Genomic DNA, 23402 nt, shown 5'->3' with positions numbered 1-23402 from the left:
AATCATATACAGTGATCTATATTATACGAGAAACATCACGAAAAACTCTGTTGTTTGGGTTTGATATTTAGAAGTCACCATTGATGGTGATTAAGCAAGGACATAATGTTATTTAACTAGTTTATAAGGGTATTTTGGTAAGAAATTTGACAATCAAAGTTAGTCTTCGACCCAAACGCAACAACGACATGTTTCACGACCCAGACTCTAATATGCTAAATAATATACAACCTTTTTACAAAATATCTTTTATTTCATCACCATTTTAATTACTTTAGAAGTTGATTGCCAGAAGGGGACCATTTTAAGCTAACTATGTATTCAATTAAATTTTATTAATGAAAATTTTTGTGTTGTTTAGAACACTGGGTCCATGCATTTGTGGAGCTGCATCAACATCATATTCAAAATTTATTGCTCTGCTCTGGCCAACTGAGCTACAAACGAGTAAAGACCATCGTTAACGTCACAATCACAAATATTTACTGTTGCAATAAGAAAATAATTGTTACAGTCGACGAGCAAAACCACGACCACAATTTTAAACTTGAAGTGCACTTCACAACTAGTTTAAATACAAAATTGGTTAAAAATACTAAAATCAACAATTTTTGGGTGAAATAGACAGTTAAATTTTGATACTGCTTAAATGGTCAAAAATATAAAAATAGGCAGGATGTAACCAATTTCATCGTGCCTATTTTCAAATATTTTTTTTATTTTTAATTTAAACAAGATGTATCCAGTTTCATCCTTACTATTTTCTTTTGGCCATTTCACCCAAACTATTTTTTACCCGTCCATTTGAACCGTGATTTAAAAATATTTGGACAAGTGACCCATTTTCCGTAGTTTAAACGGTAGGTTGTACGTACAATTATTGACCAGCCAAACGCCTAATTTCAAATCCATCCAGGTTTTCTTTAATCATGTTAGCAAATGCTTCTATAAAATAAAAAAATAAGTATTCGAAAAGTGAAATTAGTGTAACTATGGATTTCATATCCATAATCATGCCAAAGTAGTCAAACATGGAGATTTAGAAGGATAAAATTTATTTTCCAAAACGCATGCCAAATTCATCCATATCTTCTTTAGTAGTGTTAACCGTACACAAGATAGCTGAGCTTAAGAGGAGATACGTTCACGTCTCTCCTTTTTAAGTTCAGCTATTTTGGACGCGGTAAACAAAGATTCTTCTCTCCTTCACATCGGCGGGTCGAAGGATTTGAAATCGTTTGGATTTATCTTTCTGCGGAAGAGAGTGTACGAAAAGTCAGGAGGACCCCTTCGATTTCCCCACGAACTATGGCAACCCAAACAGCAACAGAAGTGGACATTTCAGACGCATTAACTAGTTTATGTGCCATGCACATACCTATAACGATCCTACCACATTAGAAAATGGACATCGAACTACTGCAGTGACATACAAGGAGGTAAGAATTATTGAAGAACATTGTTATGAACATTACTTACTCTAGTTTAAAAATGCTCAAGCATTCAATGTATCTTCTTTCATTCTCCCAGCCTACCTCAACCTCCATCGTCATTTCCATTTATATACTCTAGTTTTAACTAGTTCCCGGACATGCATGTGGGCTAGCATTTATATACACCATAAAATAAAAGATAAGAATTTTCTAAGCTATGCATTTGTGTGAGAGGCGCACAAATATAATCGCAGGAAGATATTTAGTTGCATGAAAGTAAAAGCTTAACCAGTAAAACATCATCAACATAATATTCAGATTTATTGCTACTGGACAACTCAGAAAAAGCACAAATGGGCACAGACTACCGTTCACGTCCCATTTATAAATATTTATTGTTGCAACCAGAAAGCCAGTTGCTGCTAGCTACCTAGGCAAAACAAAACCACGACCACAATTTTCAGCTTAAAACATCCGGTACAACTAGTTTAAACGGTGGGGTGTACATGCAATTATTGATCAGCCAAAAGCTTAACTTCAAAATTATCCATGTCTTCTTTAGCCATATTAACAAATGCTTCTATTCCATCCCCTGATTTTGTATCCATCAAAAACACAGTATTCCGAAGAGCCATGGTACCAATACTTACCCATGTTGGCTTTCCCCAGCCAAAATCTGCTTCATATATTGGGAACCTACACCAACTACTAAACCCTAAAAATATTGCCTCACCACTTGTTAGTGGTTTTACATCATTTACTAGTTCATCCTCTGAGCTTTGCAGTTTTCTTGTGTATTTGTCGTCGATTTTCTTTATAGCATCTCTAACTTTTCCTACCAGGTTCAAGTCATTCGGAGAACTAACATCTTTTCTGAGACCATCATCGATATCGTTTTCATCACTCGGGGTGGATAGTGCAATCGTGAAAGTATAAATATTGCCAAAAGAGTTTGCTGGTAATGGTGGGGTTATCCTTGACCTTAAGTTAACTGTATACAACGCCCCATACTTCTCAACTGAAGTAGCTTGAGTCTGATTTTTTGCTCGAACCGAATCCATGTAACGCTTCCACATGAAGGACGTTACAGCTTCAACACGGGTACATGGTGAGGTATTTTGTTGAGATGTGTCTTGACATACAATATTGTTCACGTTTCTCCTCTTGAGTTCAACTATCTTGGATGCTGGAAACACAAAATATTTTGTTACAAGATCTTCTTCTCTCGTTAACATCGGGTCGAAGGGTTTGAAATTGTTTATTACATCTTTCTGCGGGAAGAGAGTGTATGAAAAATCAAAAGAAGGACCCTTGATGTCTTCGATTGCACCACGAGCTGTAGCTGCCCAATCAGTGATAAACGTGAACATTGTAGACGCATCAGCTAGTCTATGTGCCATGCACATACCTATAACGATCCCACCACATTCGAAAATATTAACTTGTATCGCTAAAAGCGTCTTCGATTTAAACCCATAATCAAATGGTATGGACATCGAGTTATCGCAAGATGATATACAAGGAGGCAAGAATTTTCGAAGAACACTGTTATGATTTGGAGAGCGTTTGATAACTTGAGATAGCCGAACATCACTTACTCTAGTTTCAAAGTACTCGACTCCCTCATCGTTGCATTCAACAGCTAAGTTATCTTCTTTCATTCTTCCAGCCAATGGATAGTATCTAGCTAGTGTCTCAGATAATGACTGCTTGATTACTGAAACACGATGTTCACATGCTTCTTCAAGGTTGTTCTTGTAGCCATCGCAGTGATTGTTCTTGTTGTTGACATCGCCGGATTCGTAGTAAAGAGTAAAAGGAATAATATGGGAGGACCAAGATGCTGATCAAGAAAAGATAGGTTGAAAGTTTTAGAGTGAAGAGGAGTTTGAGTGGATGGCTTGATGGTTTGTTTCAAAACAACTTCAACTTTCATGTTTTCCATTTTTTGTTGTAGTTTTTTGGTTGCCTACTCTTTGGATCTTACATCACATGTACGTATATTTATCAATACACAAGGGACAATAATTATTTCCGTACAATGATGTGGGATAACCCACGCACCACAAAATAGAAGATATGAAATTTAAGGACATGAGCTCTTGGATTGTTTTTCTTTAAATATCTTGGATTTTTCTCGATATATAAAGGTTGTTAACGTATGGGATGTGTTCTTCTCAAAGGAGAGATGGTCGGCATCTTTGACAGGGACTGGAATTACCACGGGATTAATTTAAGTGGGACGTTACATAAATTTTTCTAAGCAAGGACAATCGCTGCAATTATTCAGCGACCACAATGTTTTACTTTGCTGAATCTGCTAGAATGACATTTCTTTTCTTTCTCCTGTACTAGCTTGCTATAAGGACCAAAAGTTTGTTGGCGAAATTTCTAGTCCTTCCTATTCGACCAGAAATTGATTGATCCAACCATATGAATTTTTATTGATGAGAATTATGCTAAAGGACCATATTTTCTGTTACCCATCTTTTTTTGAGTAGGGGTGAGCCAAGACTTGGACGTCGTGCAATGCCAAGACTTTGGCACCTTCAGGCAACTATATTTGGGGTCTAATACCGGCTGCAGTGGTCGGGGTTCTATGGCGTGAGAGAAACTGCAGAACCTTTGAAGATGACTACATTTTCAAGACAGAAGGAGACCTAGGAATGGATGTTAAAGAACAATTTTTTAGGGACCATTATTTTTTGAGGGGACCATGATTTTATTATGGCACCTTTCCTATAATTATATAGTTATAAGGGACGTCCTAAGCATTGAAATGACTAACCTACCATTAACATAATTTAATTTAAAATCAACCCAATAACCATCTATATATATATAACCACCACCTCCTCCCACCACCACCTCCCACCATTTCCGATTACCACCGCCACCGCCACACCTCCGATTATCACCACCACCAACCACCGATTACCACGCCCACCACCGCCGATTACCACCACCACCTCCTCCGATTATCACCACCACCAACCACACCAACCACCATACCACCCCACCACCTCCGATATACCACCACCACCACCTCCGATTACCACCACCACCCCACCACCACCACCACCAACCATTATATATATAGCTTAATTTAAAACATTAACAAAGATATTCTCACAAACCCATTACTTGTCATTCGTTTTTGGTTGAATAAATGAGAAGTAATCATTAAAATGAGTTGAAAATGGAAGTTGCAGAGAGGTTTAATGAAGGTTTTTTTTTCAGAGAAAAGTTCGGTATCACGAATTAATTTTTTCTTAACCGAACTCAGAGTTCGGTTGATTCGCAAAAAAATACGTTTAACCGAACTCCTTGTATCAGAGCAACACAAGTCCATAAGTTCGATTCCTTCGCAAAATAAGGATATCACCGAACTTTAGTTTACGAAAATAATGAGAAGTCCACAAGTTCGGTTCGTTCGCAAAAAGATTAAGTTTTCTTTGTAACCGAACTCTACCTTCGAAACTTCGTAACCGAACTCTACCTAATTCGCCAAGAAATAAATTTCGTACTAACCGAACGTTTGCCTAATTGCATATATGCATATATAAGCCGAGTTCGGTTGATTCGCAAATATGTTGAAGTTTGCGAACCAACCGAACTTCTAACATTAGGTTACTTTTAACCTGCAATTCGGTTGGAAACTTGGTTGCGTTGAAGTTTGCGAACTAACCGAACACACAAGATGTACCCAAATAAATTGTTAAGTTCAAAGTTCGGTTACCTGCCATTTTATCCTAGGTAACCGAACATTACACTGTACGACCAAAACCTCCATTAGCGAGCGAGTTCGGTAACCTGAGTGTTTGGAAAACGTAACCGAACTACACTTTCAGGTGTGTTCGGTTACATGTTCTTGACATATGGTAACCGAACTGGCCCAAATCTACATAAAAAATTTCATTTTTTTTTGAAAGTTTGAAGCAATTCAACCAACATTATCTAAGTTTGAAGCATACATGGGTACCCAAATACCCTTCCTCTGGTTGTGGTTGGTAAAATCCATCGTTTTTCATGTTTTCCTTCTTCATCTTCTCTAACTTTACTCTCTCAATAATTCTACTTCTTTTAAAAAAAAAAACCATATGATTTTTTAATCTCACTAATTATCTTTAACTTAATCATTACACTAACTAATCATCACCCAAAATTAATCAGGAGGGTAATTTAAGTATTAATATAAATATCTAGATAAGGGGTGACCTAGATTTACTTCTAATGTCTTTACCCAAAATATAATCATGGTCCCCCAAAAAAGCCATGGTCCCCAAAAAATCGTTCATGCTAAATCCTTGCAGAGCCGGGCGTGAGGTAGGGCGAGCGGTGTGGTCGCCCCAGGCCCAGGTTCGTGTAAATCTTTTCCTTTACCAATTAAGGCTCTTTTTCCCTAAGCCCATCCAGGATCTTTTCTATAGGAAAAAGAAAAGAAAAGGGCAAGATTCCGAGTCTGGATCTCCTGCTCCTACTCGAGTGCTGCGTAATAAACCACTAGGTTAGTTACTCATTTGCAACAACAGGTGCATGTTTCTAAATTCTAACCTATATACCAAAACTCGTAGATTTTTATCGTATGAAAATTTTTTAGTCAAGTCCTGTTAGTTCTACTTTTCTTTCTTAGTATACATTTTTGAAAATTGGCAATGAAAAAATTAATTGTATGATCACAAAAAAAACATTTGGATATACTAACAGTTTTTTTTTTTGCTTATTGTTGTTATGATATTTTGGGTGAAATTGTTTTTTACAGCCTAAAAGGCCCTATGAAAAAATTCGCACAGGACCTTCTAATTTCAGGATCGGCTCTGAATCCTTGGTTCTACGTTGGGCAGATGCTAATGGTCATAGAGTTCATCTGAATTATGCATATTCAGGTTTTCAATAGTTGGGAAGCTATCTTAGCCAAGAGGCCGAGAAAGTGTAAAACCATTTGCAATAGGTTTTACTATTTATGCAACAGAAAATGGGCTATATAGCCAAAAGTTCACATTACAGTTAGGATTCAGCCTGGGTCAAATGGACAGAGAAATCTTTAAAATGAGAAGTTTACGTTACTACCCTTTTGAAACCGTCAAAGGGATATCTTTTTCTCTTCTTCTCCGTTTCCTGAAACATAACAAAATCTAAAAAAAGCCAGAGAAAGCTCTCGTTTTCCATCACTTCTGCACCTCATCTTTCTCGTTTTCCATCAGCTCCATTACCAAACAAACAAGTAACATCGTCTTCGTCTTCTTTCTACACCGTCTCCAATATCAAAACCAGTAACATCATCATGCACCTCTACCATCTCCATATCCTCCACAAATCACCAACACCACCATCGACATCATCAACTTTATCCAACAACACCATCATAGATACCAGCAACACCACCATAAAAATGGGTTTTCGTAATTTGATTAAATTTCTCAAATTAGGGTTTTATGTTAATTCGATTTCAGAAGATAAGAAATTGGTATTCTGCAATTTCCCAAATTAGGGTGTTACTCTGTTTTTTATTGAGATTGCAGAGTACTCTGTTTTTTTCCAATTGGTAAGGATGAAGACTATGCTCAAATTGGTAAGTTTCTTGACCTTAATTGTGTTTTGATTTCAAATTAGTTCATCTTAATTAGATGAAACTGGTTTTATCTTGTGCTAGATTTAGTTGAACATACATGGCGAAAATTGGTTTCATCCTATACTAAATTGGGTTGAATTTGGTTTCACCCATTTTAAACTATCATGCAACTGGTTTTCATCCTATACTAAATTGGGTTGAATTTGCTTTCACCCATTTTAAACTAGGATGAAACCGGTTTCATCTATAGGTAGGATGAATCTATGATTTTTGAATTAGGTATCACTCATCGTAAACAAGGATGAAAATGGGTTTCATCCTATACTAAATTGGGTTGAATTTGGTTTCACCCATTTTAAATTACCATGCAACTGGTTTTCATCCTATACTAAATTGGGTTGAATTTGCTTTCACCCATTTTAAACTAGGATGAAACCGATTTCATCTATAGGTAGGATGAATCTATGATTTTTGAAATAGGTATCACTCATTGTAAACAAGGATGAAACTAATAGATTAGATATTATCTTATTTCCTTTCTTAGCATTATTCTCAATTACTGTGAAGTATTCTCAATTACTGTGAGATACTCATTGACATTCTTTTGACATATAATAACGAATGAGAAAAGGGAAATCTCTCATGGGAGTTTCACCATTATCCAAGATGGTATCTTCCTAAAACCGATCCATCAATCCCTCTTCTTCTCTTACATAAAAAATAAATAAATAAATCGAATGGACGGTGAAACGAAAAAGTTACATCTAGACTTTGTTGTCACCTACATCAAAACTCTTATACCCATTCTCCTAGACATCAAACAGGATGAATATTCTTCATGGGTTTTCCTTTTCGAACTCCATCTCCAAGCTCATAATCTAGTTTTTCTCATTGACGGCTCAGCAACTCCAAGTTCTTGATGCCGCTACCGTAAAACAGCTAGACGCACTCTGTCGCCAGTGGATGTTCTCTACCATGGCCAAAGATTTGATGCTCATTGTTCTCAAATCAGGCAAAACTGCTAAAGAAATCTGGGATCACCTCAAGAAGCTATTTCAAGACAACAAAGGCAGCCGCGCAGCAACCCTTGAAAGTAAGTTTGTTAACCTTAAATTTACTGACTGTAATGGTGTTGATGATTACTGTGATAAACTTAAATCGTTCTCCGACCGGTTAAGTGATCTCGACTTACCGGTGAATGACAAGCGTTTGGTTATTCAACTTGTCAATGGCCTTCCGGAGGAATACAACACTGTTGCATCTTTCACTCAACAGTCAATGCCTAGTTTTGATTCTGCCAGATCTCAACTGAGAATGGAAGAGATAAGGAATTCTCAACAAACCCTAAATCCTACACCGACGACACTGGCTGCTGCTGCCTCCCCTGTGCAGCGCCAAAATCAGCGACAACATCGTCCCAGCAACATCAAACGTGGTCCACGACCACCCTCCAGGGGTAATGTTAACTGGACCCAAAGCCCAGCGGCCCAACCACCTCTCCTGCCAACTCCCAGCATGCATCACACGGCCCAACAGACTCTAGGATACGCCCGTCAGCCCAACTACCAACCTCACTGGTCTCCCTACTGTCCTGTGCCTCCCTGCCCGTACCCTACATCCCCTGCTTAACAACCACGCCCTCCACAACAACACCAACAACGCTCCCAAAGCGCACGGTCACCTGGATTAGGTCGTGGCCAAGCTTACTTCACTCCGACCACTGAAGTTCTCCAACCGGATGATATTGCAGAGGCATATAGCTCCATGAGTCTTCAACCTCCTGATGAAGATTTCTGTATGGACACCGGCGCTACCTCACATCTTACTTCAAATCCAGGTACGCTGCATAACGTTTTCAACTCTAGCAATGTTCGCTCTATTCTAGTTGGCAATGACAGTAGTATACCAGTTACGGCTAGTGGTACCAAGTTCATACATCTTCTATCGTCTTCTTCATCTAAAAGATACCCTTGTTGTCCCTGACATTATCAAAAACTTAGTGTCTGTCCGCAAGTTTACTACTGATAATCATGTGTCTATTGAGTTTGACCCATCTGGTTTCTCTGTGAAGGATCTGATTTCGAAGAAGACTATTCTACGATGTGACAGTTCTGGAGAGCTCTATCCTATCACCAAGTCCATCGTATCTCCTCCTACTCCGCTCTTGCCTCAACCTATCTCTCTTGCTGTTTGTTCGCCATATGTTTGTCATAACCGGCTTGGTCATCCTGGAAAAGCTATATTAGATGTCTTACGCGCCAAAAGTTTTATTTCGTGTAATAAAAAATTCATGTTCTCAACTGTGTCATTCTTGTCAAGTTAGCAAACATGTTAGATTACCATTTTTTGAGTCCAATTCCAATACTTTTGCTCCCTTTGATATTATTCATAGTGACTTATGGACCTGTCCATCACATGTTTAAACAGGTTTTCGATATTATCTTATTTTATTGGATGATTTCACTAATTATCTATGGGTTTATCCTTTAAAATTCAAATCTCAAGTTTACACCAAATTCTTGGAATTTCACTCTTTCGTTAAAACTCAATTTGAGCGTGACATCAAAAATTTTCAATGTGATTTAGGTCGTGAGTTTGATAACTCTTCTTTTCATAATTTTGCTCATACAAATGGATTTGTCTTCCGTTTCTCTTGTCCTCAAACCTCCTCCCAGAATGGAAAGGCTGAGCGTATGATTCGTCGAGTTAACGACATTACTCGTACTCTTATGTCTCACGCCTCAATTCCCTCCAAATATTGGGTCGACTCTCTTAACATGGCCGTCTATCTTCATAACATTTTTCCTACCAAAATTCTCCATTTTCTATCTCCTTTCTTTGCTCTCTATGGTCGACAACCTACATATGATCATCTTCGTATTTTTGGATGTCTTTGCTATCCTAACCTTTCCTCCACCACACCTCACAAACTTGCTCCTCGCTCTACCAAATGTGTCTTTCTTGGTTTTCCTGTCAATCATCGTGGTTATCGTTGTCTCGATCTTACCACACATAAAATCATTATCTCTCGTCATGTAACCTTTGAAGAAAATGTCTTCCCTTTCGCAACACCTACTCCCACCGGTCATACAGACTCATAACCCTCTCCCTCACCTATCCACCACTCTTTTGTTGACACCCTTGTCTATCCGTCAGCACCTCCCTCATCTCCTTCGTCTGATGTCCTCAGTTCCCCTATTCCATATATTCCTCCTCACAGGCGCAGACCTACAGTGCCTCCCACTTCTTCCGCTACCACATCTACTAGTCCATCTCCCACTTCTTCCGCTACCACATCTACTGGTCCAGCTCCTACTACTTCAAATGAACATCCTACAATCTCCATTCCATCTGCCTCCCCTAGTTCAGTTTCTCCAGTTCCCACTCTTGTACATCCTCCCACTGTTACGGCTCCACCCATCCCTCCTCTCTCTCGTCCGGTCACTCAGGCCTCCCGAGGCATTTTTTGCCCCAATCACAAACTCAATCTTCATGTTCAGTCCAAATATAAGATCTCTCCGTTGCCTCGCTCCCACCTTTATGCTCTTAGGGACCCTAACTGGAATGCATCCATGCTAGATGAATACATTGCCATGTTGAAAACTAATACTTGGGAACTTGTTCCTCAGCCACAAGATGCACATGTTATTCGTTCTATGTGGCTTTTTCGCCACAAATTTCATGCTGACGGTTCCTTGCAGCGTCACAAGGCACGCCTAGTTTCCAATGGTATCACTCATTGTAAACAAGGATGAAACCCATACTAAACTGGGTTTCATTCTAATGATTAGGATGATACTGAATTTGGTTCCATCCACATTCACACTAGGATGAAACTGGCTTCATCCCATTTTAAATTGAGTTAAATTGAAATTTGTTTCCGTACAAGCTTAAAATAGGAGGAAACCAATTTCATCCTTTCTTAGATTGAATATAATTTTGTTTTCATCTATGTTTGAACTTGGATGAAACCAGTTTCATCTAATTCAACAGTGGATTGAATTTGGTTTCACCCATGTTTAATCTTAGATGAAACTGGTTTCATCCAGTTTTAGATTGGGTTGAGTTAGGTTTCCCCCATGTTGAAACCAGGATGAAAATGATTTCATCCTGTTTTATATTGGGTTGAGCTGGTTTTATCATGTTCAAACTGGTTTATGTATGTTTATATTGCTCATTGTTGTTATGGAGCACTATCTGTTGAGTGTTTGAGCTCATGTAATGGTAAACTGGCCCTTTTATCCTTTACTAGGGTTCTTGTTTGCTGGGTTGTTTGTTTGTTGAGATATATGGCTACTTACTGTCATTTTTTGAACTAGTGTTATCCTTATTATCTACAACTTGTTTTTGTTTTATGGTTTTGAACTACTGTTATCCTTATTATCTTGCGGGATCCACCTGCGATCCCATCAACCTGTACCCATTTGAAAATCTCAGGCCAACATACTTTTAGGCAGCTCATACTTCATTCTCTGTTGCTCTATTATATTCCGTTTCAGCTCAACCTGCACATGCATGCCTATGCCTGCTATTTCAGCTCCATCTCAACTGCATCTCATTCTCTGCTCATACATCTACCAGCACCTCATTTGAGCCTCATTCTAGCTTCCTAGCATCAACTAGTAGCACTATCTCTTCAAAGACATTGAACTCATGGCATCAGTTCCCATTACAGCAAACTGCAACTCAAACTCACTGCACACCAACTTGCCTTACCACTCTCCAGTTGGTTCAATTCCTAAACATACATCTGATAGTTGCAGGTTCAGCACAACCCAGGCCATTGCATTCAATCCTTGGCAGTTATCCATGCATGCAACTGAACTGCAATATAGAGCTCCACCATTTCAGCGACTGCAATCAAGCATCAACAACTCATTACGGCAGCAACAGCGTCACTTCACCAACTGAAGCTGCACATTACAGCATCTCTGCAAGCCAACTCCAGATCTTGCACTTCCAGCTCTAACCCGCAGAACCAATTCTGCTTTATGAGACTACTCTGTTTTATAATAACCATTGCTTCATGATTACTATGTTCTATGAGATTACCAGTTTTATGAGATTTCCCTGTTTTATGTTACTCAATTTTATATTGCTGAGATTACTCTGTTTTATGTAACTTCATATTTTCTTTTTTGCAGAGATCGAATTCAATTAGAAGTTGGTGTTGTTGTTATTCATGAAGCAATGTTTATCGTGGAAGTAGGTGGACTAGTGATGACATCATTTGGACTCGATTGTCAACTGAAATGGTTGTAATTATGTGTGCGTAGAAGCTCTGAGTAGGTTGCGTTGTGGTAGTTGTTGTGTAAAATGATAAAGCTCTGAGTAGGATCTGTTGTGTAGATTTTTTTTTAATTACCCTGAAACAGAGTACTCTGTTTAATATATTAACTCATGAAACAGAGTACTCTGTTTTTTTCTGAGATTGCAGAGTACTCTGTTTTTTTTCCAACCTTTACTAACCCAACGCAGTAAAGATTTGTAGAAGATAGGGACATATTTGTCTCTTCAGATTAATAAATCAAAAATATTCTGGGTCAAATATCCATTTTGGCTAAATGAACAGTATTTTTCTATTTTTTGGCTATATAAACAGTATCTAAAGCTAACAATCTATTTCACCCAGGAATTTTCTATTTTGGTCTTTTCGACCAATTTTGTGTTTATGCAAAGGGTCCATTTGTAACTTGTAGATAAGTACAAATTTGCTATTTTTGTCCCTCCTAGAGTTGTTATTGACTTACTGGTTCACTGCTAAACACAATAAAAGATAAGAAATTTAAGAACAGGAAGGAGCTATTGGATTTTTCAGGATATATGCTGTTAGTGTTTTCACATCTTTGCTGAGGAAAAAAAAATAAACTTTTTTTTGCTGAGGGCCAAAATTGGCTGTTGCCATTTCTTTCCCCTCAATGAAGTGGCTAAGGGCCAAAATTTCTACTGCCGTTTCTTTTTGTAGGCTAGGAGAATCATGCTAAAGGATCACGTTTAGCATAGGCTCACACATTAAACTCATAAGAATGTATGCTACACCTAGAGCATGTTTAGATGCCAGAAATTGCATCTCCACAAGCAAAAGTCAATCCCAAAAGCCAAAATCGCCAACGTGAGTTTACTAGTAAAGATAGTGAGTTTACTACAGAGTAAAGGGAGTGAGTTCACGAGTTCTGAACTCTAGTCATTGATATCATCAACCAATAACCTCCCCACTGTCCAACAATGACTTCCCCTAAATTTCACTGCTATTATTAACAAGATTAGTACCTTGATAGAATATAACATAATTAATTCTGTACATTACTTTAGACCGAACTAGAACGATATTCATTCATTGAAACACCAAACTGTTCGAGTTATACACACTGGTTATGATCCTCATCACCTTCTCCTATCTTCATGGAGTCAAGGAATGACTTTCCATCGAGTTTACGAGAATTAAATTTCTTAATATAATCCTTATACCCAATTGTTTTGAACAAGGCAGGTGTCTCTGGTGTGATCATGCTCGTTATTGGACCTATTTCCGTATCTAGTTTAGGGCTATGAAATGTTGCAACTGATAGCCTCTCCTTGGTTGAGTTTATTGTTGCTCGATGCTCTACGCTACGGTAAATTCCATTACTCAAAATCTGTCAAAAGGAGGCAGCAAAGATTTAATAGTGCAAAAACAATACTTGAAATAAAATAATTCCATCTTATTATCTTCTTTTACCTCCAAGATATCTCCAAAAGGAATTGGGTAGAGGTTTAACAGGAACCCATATCTTATCCTTTCTAATCTGTAATCCATCCACTTCGTTGAGTTGAAGGAGGATCGTTAAACCAGCAGCATCTGAGTGTGGTGTCAAGCCAATGACCTGCTCGGGTTGAGGTCAAGGAGGATAATAATTCATCCTCATTGTTTGTATCCCGTCCTCAAACAACTCTGTCATGACTCTGTTCTCAATTCGTAGAGCCTTTGCCATCAACTGAATGACAGTCAACCTTAGTTTACTCAACTCCGATGAGTAAGATTCAATTGTCTCCCTACAAAAAAAGATGAATTAGGCAGTTAAAGAATCATATGCATGCAACCTCAAAAGTTTCAACACTTTTGTTAAGCTATGCTTGAATAGATACACCAAATACTTCGAGAACCGCATCACAACTCGCCTCATACCACATTTTCGGAAAGAAAAATAGACAGAGAGTTAACCTGAAAGGTAGAGGGAGTTTACGAAATAGCCGAGGCTTCCTCATACATTTGGGAAGAGTCAGCATGAAAAACATATCTCCCCAATCAAGCTTCTGCTCTTCTGAATGAACAAAGGCTTGTCCAAATCCTTCTATGTCTCCGTCAGCCTGCCAAAATATATTTTTCTCATCCATCGGGAGATTGAAGAAATCTTGAGTTTCTGATTTCAGTTTCTCTACCAATAAAATGTCGATTCCATGGTTTACCACCTACATCATAAAGCTCTAATTAGTTGTGCATATAAAGCACTGGTAAGACCCTAGCTACAAATTCTTTAAATGAAATTTACGATTGAATTTTTCAAATACCTGAAAGAAACCCCATTCTTTGCAAGCAGAGTGAAGTTGGTCCAATTCCGACTCTCCAATAATTGGTACAGGAGATAGTAATTTCTGCAAATCAATAATAGGTACTGTCTGATCTAACATACATGTACCAGATATGTTGTTAATCATTGGGTCCTGATCATTGCGTATGTATGGAGCTGGGACTTCTCCAGGCGATTGTTTGGCAAATTCCTGAACATTAGATACAAATAAGAAACCACCTAGCTTTACTGGATTTGGTGTCTCCATGAATTTTCTAAATAGCCTCCTAATCAGAATGAAAAACCTTCCCTGTAGAACTCAGTCACTCTCTACTAGACCCCAGTGATTTGTCTCAGTAGACCCCAGTGATTTGTCTCAGTCACCCTTGAGCAATAATCCGTCGGGATGAATGCAAATCACTAGATTAAAGAAGAGTAGGTGGCATGTTTTCTACGGTGTTTGTTACTTTCTGTTTCTTTTTCAAAGAAAATTAAGACTTCGGTAATAAACCTCCTTAAGAGATAAGGGCTCCTTATCCACTGATTCTAAAAAGAAAGGCAGACAGAGAAACAGAGTCTTGATTGATAAAATCGTGGAAGAAGAGATTACATGCAGTGATTATTAACCATGGAAAGTGGAATGCATTACTATCGGATAGAACACGCCGGCCGAGTACCCAAACACCAAACAAGACAATACCCAAAACGTTAGCACCCACAGACAAAATAGCACGCAAGCGCGTGCACATATGACATACCCCTGAAGATTAACATCCAAAACAGGAACATGATAATGATGATGGATGGTAAGATAAAAGGGTGTTCTTCTTATAATCCATGGCAAAGAAGATCATGTGAATCAGCGGATACATCACGAACAATTAATACAGATGACAAAAATTTAGGGCTTCTGAAATGTCACAGGATATATTGTATGAAACTTAATTCAATAAGATACTGGTATTAATTGCTTAAGCTAACTTAGCCAGTCAAGCTCTTGAACAGTAGAGGTGGACCAATTAGGCTCAATCCAACTGCAATTTATGTATTCATACGAGTCATAAAAACCTTCAGCAGAATATTGACTCCCACTAGTACTATGGTACTTACCTGTATCGAGCGAGTAGAATAATATCCTTCTCCATGCAATCTTGAGAAGTAGATTTTGTTCTCCATCTGACTGTTTGGAGGAGCAATTGATGAGAGGCTTGAAGTATAACTGACAAACAAATTATGCTTTCCCAAATTTTCAACTTTTACCCACTCTTGTTTAATGGAATCTAGCATCTTGTTTGTTTGCAGCTGACTCGGCATCTGGATCTGAGTCAACCTCTGACTCGGGCCGAGTCAGCAGTCAGACCGTTTGTTTTGCATTTTGAGTCAGATCTGACTCGACCTATGACTCAGACATAACCCCTGACTTGGATCCATTTAAGTCAGGTAACAAAATACCCCTGACTCACGGGACCAAACCACTGACTCACGTTTTTTGAGTCAGATGAGTCAGATCTGACTCAAAACAAACATATTGAGTCAGATCCAGATGAGTCAGGTGATTTCACTCAGATCCAGACGACTCAGATGAGTCAAGAGTAAACAAACATAGTGCTAGTTTAAAAATCTTAATGGATTTCCCAAATGGTAGATGTAAACTCACTAATAAGGTCACCATCGCACTTCACCAGGAAACATGGGTAGTCCTTATTAAACATTCCTGGAGACATTATGACTCTCCATATAAGATCCATCAAGATTGAAACTTCTTAAAATTCCATTATAATCTAAACAACGGAAAGCTCCATGGCAGAAAACAGGACTGTTGAAACATGAACTCATCCCTGGTTCATCATTACCTTGTGCAGGGACATGATGAAACGTCCAACTATTATTTCCCCGTTTGATAGTGGCAATAGTAATTTCATTAGGTGCTGAAATCGAGATTGCAAAAACTGTACAATCAGGAGAAGTTGGTAAACATGAGAATGATATGCCCCTGAAGTTGTACCATCTTTTATCAGGCAAATCCGGAAGCTTGATGGTCTCTCTTGTGAAGGGATTGTAGAAGAATATGATATGTTTACCTTTAGACATCAGAAGCCAGCCATCTTTTGAAAATCGTATCATAGCACCGATTAGCAGTTCAGACAAGCTCAAGAAGTATTTCTCACTTTTATGCTCTGGGTTTACAAAACTGAAGAAAGTATCCTTATCTTTTGAGAAAACCAGCCATAGAGATAAATAGGTAGCTGTTTTGGTTAGAGTTGAAGACGATCTCCAGCTTCTTGCAGGGAACTTTGATTGTATTGCTTTACAGGTACTACGAAAGTGTATGAAATCCACAGGATGCAGTAAAGTTGATAGAACATCTAAGATGCTGCGGTTTTCAGATATAATAATCGAAGAATTTGTTTCTTCGCATGCTACTACTGTTTCATACAGTTGTTCCTGTTTATGATCCTCTTCCTCCTCTTTCACTTCACAAAACCAATCTTCTATAGCTGTCTTTCTTTCCACAGTGATCTCAGTTGCAGGTATCATCAACCACGAAGACGTATATAATGGCACTGCACACTTCATAATACAAGGCGAGACAATCTTAATACAGTTATCTTCTACGTCAAACATGTAGAAATTCTTATCTTCGTGAGGTATGTAATAAACACAACCTCTTGTGAAACCCATCTTTGCTGCAGAACAGGAAAAGTTTGTGTAAGGGCTGAGAAACACAACATGATCACCTAAACTATTGACCTCTACCCACGCCATTAACGTAAAATCCAACTTGAAAATTTCTACTGAGGTGACTACATCACCGCTGAAATTCAAATCAACTCTATAGATTTCATCACAAATTTCCACATAATGAGCATGAGAACTTGGCCCAGAGCCTTCGTGTTGATAAAAGTTGTCGGTAATTGTGTTGAATTGTCTTATGACTAACGTTTTGTCTTGTTGTTTTTCGATCTCTAGGTGATGCCCATGGGTACCCATAGCATTTAACTTACCTTGATGCACAGGTACAAGTGATCCAAAAGGAAATACAATATCATCAAAATCATCTTCATACAATGCACTTTCACACCATTGTTGTTCTCTTAGGGTACTGTATACAAGCACATGCCGATCACGAATTCCACCATCCAATTTATCTCGACGCAAAAAGTTGAAGTAAACCATAGAATCATTAACTTCTTCAGTACTTGTGGGAGAAGATAATGCACAATCCATAATAAGGTTATACTTAGATAGAAAACAGAATATAGAAGGTAAACGAAAAATCTTCAAAGTTATAGGATTCCAGAGAAAGCAGTCACCAAACTTTGAGTTTGCTGGTAATGAGTTTTCATCATTGTAATCATATCTTCTGTCATGACAAACAATAACTAACCAACCTTGGTGAGAATTTTTCTGCCAAAACCTTTTCCCGTTCAATTCCGGTATGGATTTGTAATGTGTTCTGCTTTTGAGTTCACAAGGATGGTAAAAAGCTTGTTTTTGCGTACCTTTTGCAAATGGGATAACAAGCCATGGTGCTACACTAGGGACTGGTGGAAGTCGATTGTCACTTTGTCCATCATCTGATCCTTCTCTTGTTTTTGATAATGATAATGCTAACAGCTTTTCCTCCATCATGAAATCTAAACAACAGATACAGATGTAAAAGATGTTAATTCTGCAGCTAAATGAGCTGAGGAGATGATGCAACACAAAGAAGAGTGAAAGCTTAAATAAATTCATAAGCCATTACTAGGTCATTTCATCTAACATGTTATAAGCAGATGTGAATAAGGCAACTTGGAAAACATAACTAAGCTTTAATGCAATACAAAGAAGAATGAAAGCTTCAATATAAAGAAATTCACAAGTCATTTACTGAGACATTTCATCGAACAGGTGATAAGCAGATTTAAATAAGGCAACTTGGAACACATAACTAAGCTTTTAATCTCCAGAATCAAACTCTAAAGAAAAAAAAAATCTGAAATTATATAGAGGGTTTGGACATTTCACTGCTATTAATATATGGAATTGAGATGTAACTAACAATGAATTAAGAGGACTTAAAAAGAGAGATGTAAAAACCTGGTGTAGATTTTGAGTCTGGAGAAACAGACTGGGTCTTAGGAGCAATAGAGGGCAAGTGTTATAATAGCTACTTTGGGGAAATTTCTTTTCCTAAAGGGGAAGACCAAAATATTGACTTTGGTCAACAGTTTGACTTACCATGATAACAATTTTTTTTTTTGATCGGCAAAGATAATAATATTAATCAAGAAGGAAAACTTGGCAAAGATGCAAAGCCCTGAAGGTACAAGGGGGAAAAAGGTATTGGACGTGTACACATTGTGTGCCACGGCAGTGGCATCACAACCACCAGAACAAGTCTTGAACTCACAGTCCGAGTCTTATGTTGTTGTTAAAACTTCCCTGCATTCTAGTCAGAGTTTGTTTAGATTAGGAAACATATCTTTTATATATTTTGTATACATAAATCTCTATATATATCACATGTAAAGAACAAAAAGATATCAATTTAGAATATATTCTTCACACAGATCTTTGAAACTTTAAAATGGTATCCTTGTAGATCCTAGGAAACATACCTTCCCTTCCGCTTCATCTCTGCCGCCGTTTCCTTTTATCATTCATATTTTTTTCATCATGTCTGGCTCTAATCCATCTTCTCCCAACTCTCCAGTGCATGACAACATCTCTTCCCAAAACAATGAAACTCTGATCAATTCTTCAGCTCTTCCTAGAACTCTAGACCCTTATATCATTCATCCCAGTGATAACCCTGCAATTGTGCTATCCTCTCCTCTTTTACAAGGAGACAACTACGGTTCCTGGGTTAGGGGAATCACCAAGTCTCTGAATGCCAAGGGCAAGCTTGGTTTCGTTGATGGCTCCCTTCCTCCTCCAACAGATCCCTTGCAGTTTCAATGCTGGAAGAGATGTGATGATCTCGTGGGAAGTTAGCTTCTAAACTCTTGTCAACCAGATATCAGGGCTAGCTGCCTGTATGCTGCCAACTCTCATGCTATCTGGAAAGATCTGCAAATCAGGTTTTGTGTCTCCAATGCCCCTATTCTGTTTCGTTTAAAATCTTCAATTGCTTCAATCAAACAGGAATCAATGCCTGTGTCTATTTACTATACCAAAATAAAAACTCTTTGGGATCAATATGACTCCCTGGTTGCTTCTACGGAAGCATGTATATGTGGTGCTGGCAAGCACATGCTTGAAAGACTCGAAAGAGAGCGTGCCATGGAGTTTCTGCAGGGATTACACGACAGGTTTTCCAACCATCGTAGTCAATACTCACTATGGATCCCTTCCCAAGTGCACTTCGTATCTTCAATCTTGTTCAGCAGGAGGAGGAACAGCAGCATATAACCCATACTCCTCTGCCAACTGTTGATGCTGCTGCTCTTGCTTCGACTCGAAATTTCCAGTTCAGCTCTCGTCCGCCATCCAATCAGAACAAGCGTCAGCGTCCCTTTTGCGACTATTGTAACAGACTAGGCCATGTTCGAGACAAGTGTTACAGGCTCCATGGTTTTCCCCCTGCCAACAGTTCTCAACAGCAGCCTTTGGCTAATGCAAATATGCACATGACTGTTGCTGCTGCAGTTCTGTCAACTGACCCATCTGCTGCACCACACGCTCTTCCCTCCCTGTCTGTCGATCAGTATGCTCGCCTTTTGGCCTTGATCAACCCTGCACCAGACTCTGCACAACCTGATGCTCGTGCCAATTTTGCAGGTAACATCCTCTCCACCTCCATTGTTGATCCATGGTTTGTGGACAGTGGTGCAACGCACCACATCTGCAACTCACTACATTACTTTACATCTTACATACCTGTTCAATCATCAATTCTCATGCAAATCCCGGATGGCTCATTCTCCGTGGTTAAGCATATTGGCGAGGTTGTTTTTTCGTCTACACTAAAACTGTCGAATGTACATCACATTCCTAATTTCAAGTTCAATCTCATCTCTGTGAGTCAATTAACTCGCCAAACTAATTGCATTGCTTATTTCTTCGAACATGTTTGTTTCTTTCAGGACCGTGTAACGAAAGCAGTGATTGGTCGGGCTGATTTTATCTCTGGCTTGTATCATCTCCTAGCCCATCTGCACCAGTAATTCAATAGAGTCTTATGTAATAAAAAAACTGCCAATGTTTGGCACTGCAGACTAGGTCATCCTAGTTTTGATCGTTTTAAATTTCTTTGTCGTACTTTTGATTACATTAAATCTAGTTCTACTCCCTTTTTGTGATGTCTGTCCAGTGGCTAAACAAAGCCGTTTGTCTTTTAATAAAACTTCAGTGTCTTCAAAACGCTGTTTTGAACTTATTCATTGTGATATCTGGGGTCCATTTATGACACCTTCACTCACTGGTGCACAGTATTTTTTAACAATAGTCGATGACTATTCCCGTTGTACGTGGGTTTATCTCATGCACATCAAGAGTGAAACTTTTAAATTTCTCAAATATTTTTTTAATTTTGTTATCACCGAATATTCTCACAAAATAGATACAATATCAACTGGTAATTCCATTCCATTTCTTTCCATATTGCAAAGAGTACAATCTGATAATGGTTCTGAGTTTTTATCTCAAGACATGCAATCCTGGTTCAAAGCCCATGACATCCATCACCAACGAAGTTGTGTTTCCACCCCTCAACAAAATGGTGTTGTGGAACGCAAACATCGTCATCTTCTCAGCGTAGCTCGTGCTCTTCGTTTTCAATCTCATTTACCACTTAATTATTGGTGTGAATGTTTACTCACGGAATGTTATCTTATTAATAAAATGCCAACTCCTATTTTGAAACATAAAACTCCACATGAAGTTCTTCTTGGTATTGTCCCTAATTATCATCATCTTCGTGTTTTTGGTTGTCTATGTTATGCTAGAAACACAAAGATTCATTCTAAGTTTGACCCGCGGGCTAAGCCTGGTGTTTTTTTAGGATATCCTCATAACCACAAGGGTTACATCATTTTGGATATTTCCACAAAAACAACTTTTGTATCAAGAGATGTTGTCTTTCATGAGCATTTGTTTCCCTTCAAAGATGCTAAATTCACTTCTGACACTGTGCTTCCATGTCTGTTTCTCCTTCAAATTCTGTCATTGATATTCATTCACCTAATTTATCTCCTTTGCCAGTTGCTGACTCGACTTCTCCCACGCACATTCTGGATGATCATACTTCTCATACAACTGGACCTACTCTTGAATCTACTTCTCCGGACATCTCTTCTACTGAAGTGCCTTCTACCATCGATACTAATTTATGTAGGTCAACTAGAACACATACTCGTCCATCTCAACTGAAAGATTATGTTTGCTTTGTTTCTAAAGGTATGTCTAATTCTCTGTATCCTCTCACAAATTACATTTCTTTTGATAAATTTACTCCGCAATATCGTGTCGTTCTATCTTCGGTTATTTCTAATGATGAACCACGCTATTTTACGGAAGCCATTAAACATCCAGACTGGCGTGATGCCATCGTCAAAGAGCATACTACTTTACTTAATAATGATACCTTTACTATGACCACTCTTCCACCTGGAAAATCTGCTATTGGCTGTAAATGGGTATTCAAGATTAAATATAAGCCGAATGGTGATATTGATCGTCGTAAGGCGCGTCTCGTTGCCAAAGGATACACACAACAGGAAGGTATCGACTATCATGACACTTTTGCTCCTGTTGCTAAATTAGTTACTGTTCGTGTTTTATTATCTGTTGCTGCCATTTTCAATTGGCCTCTCCATCAACTCGATGTCAATAATGCCTTTTTACAAGGGGATCTTCATGAGGAAATATATATGAAACTTCCCCCTGGTTTTCAAACAAAGGGTGATACTCGTGTTTATAAACTAAATAAATCTCTATACGGTCTTAAGCAAGCGTCTCGTCAATGGTTTGCAAAATTTTCTAATGCTTTACTGGATAAAGGATTTATCCAGTCTCGTGCTGATTATTCACTTTTTCTTTTTCATTCCGACGCCATCTCTATTTATCTTTTGGTTTATGTCGACGATATCATTATTACAGGAAATAATCATTTGGCTATCCAGCAGCTCATACATAAAATCGAAGCCAAATTTTCACTCAAAAATCTAGGGCGTTTGCAATATTTTCTGGGCATTGAAGTTTCTCGTTTTCCAAATGGCATTTTTCTTGGACAACGTAAGTATATTCTAGACATTATTCAGGATTCTGGTCTTTTAGGTGCTAAACCTGCGGCCTCTCCTATGGAGCAACACCTAAAATTATTACCAAACTCAGGTGATCCTCTCTCTGATCCAAGTATTTATCGTCGCTTAATTGGTCGTCTTCTATATCTTCAGGTAACTCGTCCTGATATTACTTATTCTGTGAATTATTTAAGTCAATTCTTGCAACATCCTTGTTCTGGTCACCTGGATGCTGCTTACCGCGTTGTTCGTTACCTAAAGGGTACGGTTGCTCACGGCATTTTTCTTTCTGCCACTAGCTCACTTTCTCTTGCTGGTTACACTGATTCGGATTGGGCAGGTTTTCCAATCACTCGTCGCTCTACGGAAGGTTATTTCATCATGTTGGGTACTAGTCCTCTTTCTTGGAAATCCAAGAAACAACCCATTATTTCCCTTTCTTCTGCTGAGGCAGAATATAGAGCTCTAGCCAGGGTAACTTCTGAGTTACAATTACATTATTTATTCACTGATCTTCGTGTCAATATTCCGAAGCCAATTCCAGTCTATTGTGACAATCAGGATGCTATTCACATCTCTGAAAATCCGGTATTTCATGAACGGACTAAACATATTGAAATCG

At 38.4% G+C, this 23402-nt stretch overlaps 3 protein-coding genes and 1 pseudogene across 3 annotated transcripts; 1 reads left to right on the top strand and 3 right to left on the bottom strand.

Moving 5' to 3' along the window:
- Nucleotides 1–1945: 1945 nt before the first annotated feature.
- Nucleotides 1946–3920, bottom strand: LOC113352615 (vinorine synthase-like). The gene is made up of 2 exons (XM_026596417.1): nucleotides 3917–3920; nucleotides 1946–3276 (listed from the first exon to the last, which is right to left on the bottom strand). Exons 1-2 carry the CDS (start codon nucleotides 3918–3920, stop codon nucleotides 1946–1948), a joined length of 1335 nt encoding a protein of 444 aa, XP_026452202.1.
- A 4060-nt stretch (nucleotides 3921–7980) lies between these two features.
- LOC113352614 lies at nucleotides 7981–8634 on the top strand. The gene has a single exon (XM_026596416.1). The coding sequence runs from the start codon at nucleotides 7981–7983 to the stop codon at nucleotides 8632–8634; it is 654 nt and encodes a 217-aa protein (XP_026452201.1).
- A 4483-nt stretch (nucleotides 8635–13117) lies between these two features.
- Nucleotides 13118–15844, bottom strand: LOC113350300 (annotated as a pseudogene).
- Nucleotides 15845–16173: 329 nt separating this feature from the next.
- Nucleotides 16174–18651, bottom strand: LOC113354415. The gene is made up of 2 exons (XM_026597752.1): nucleotides 18636–18651; nucleotides 16174–18190 (listed from the first exon to the last, which is right to left on the bottom strand). The coding sequence occupies exon 2, from the start codon at nucleotides 18183–18185 to the stop codon at nucleotides 16257–16259; it is 1929 nt and encodes a 642-aa protein (XP_026453537.1). The 5' UTR covers nucleotides 18186–18190; nucleotides 18636–18651; the 3' UTR covers nucleotides 16174–16256.
- Between the last annotated feature and the right edge of the window lie 4751 nt (nucleotides 18652–23402).

Source organism: Papaver somniferum, chromosome 2 (genome assembly GCF_003573695.1).
Source record: "Papaver somniferum cultivar HN1 chromosome 2, ASM357369v1, whole genome shotgun sequence".
Taxonomy (NCBI): domain Eukaryota; kingdom Viridiplantae; phylum Streptophyta; class Magnoliopsida; order Ranunculales; family Papaveraceae; genus Papaver; species Papaver somniferum.
This window is presented reverse-complemented; position numbering and strand designations above follow the sequence as displayed.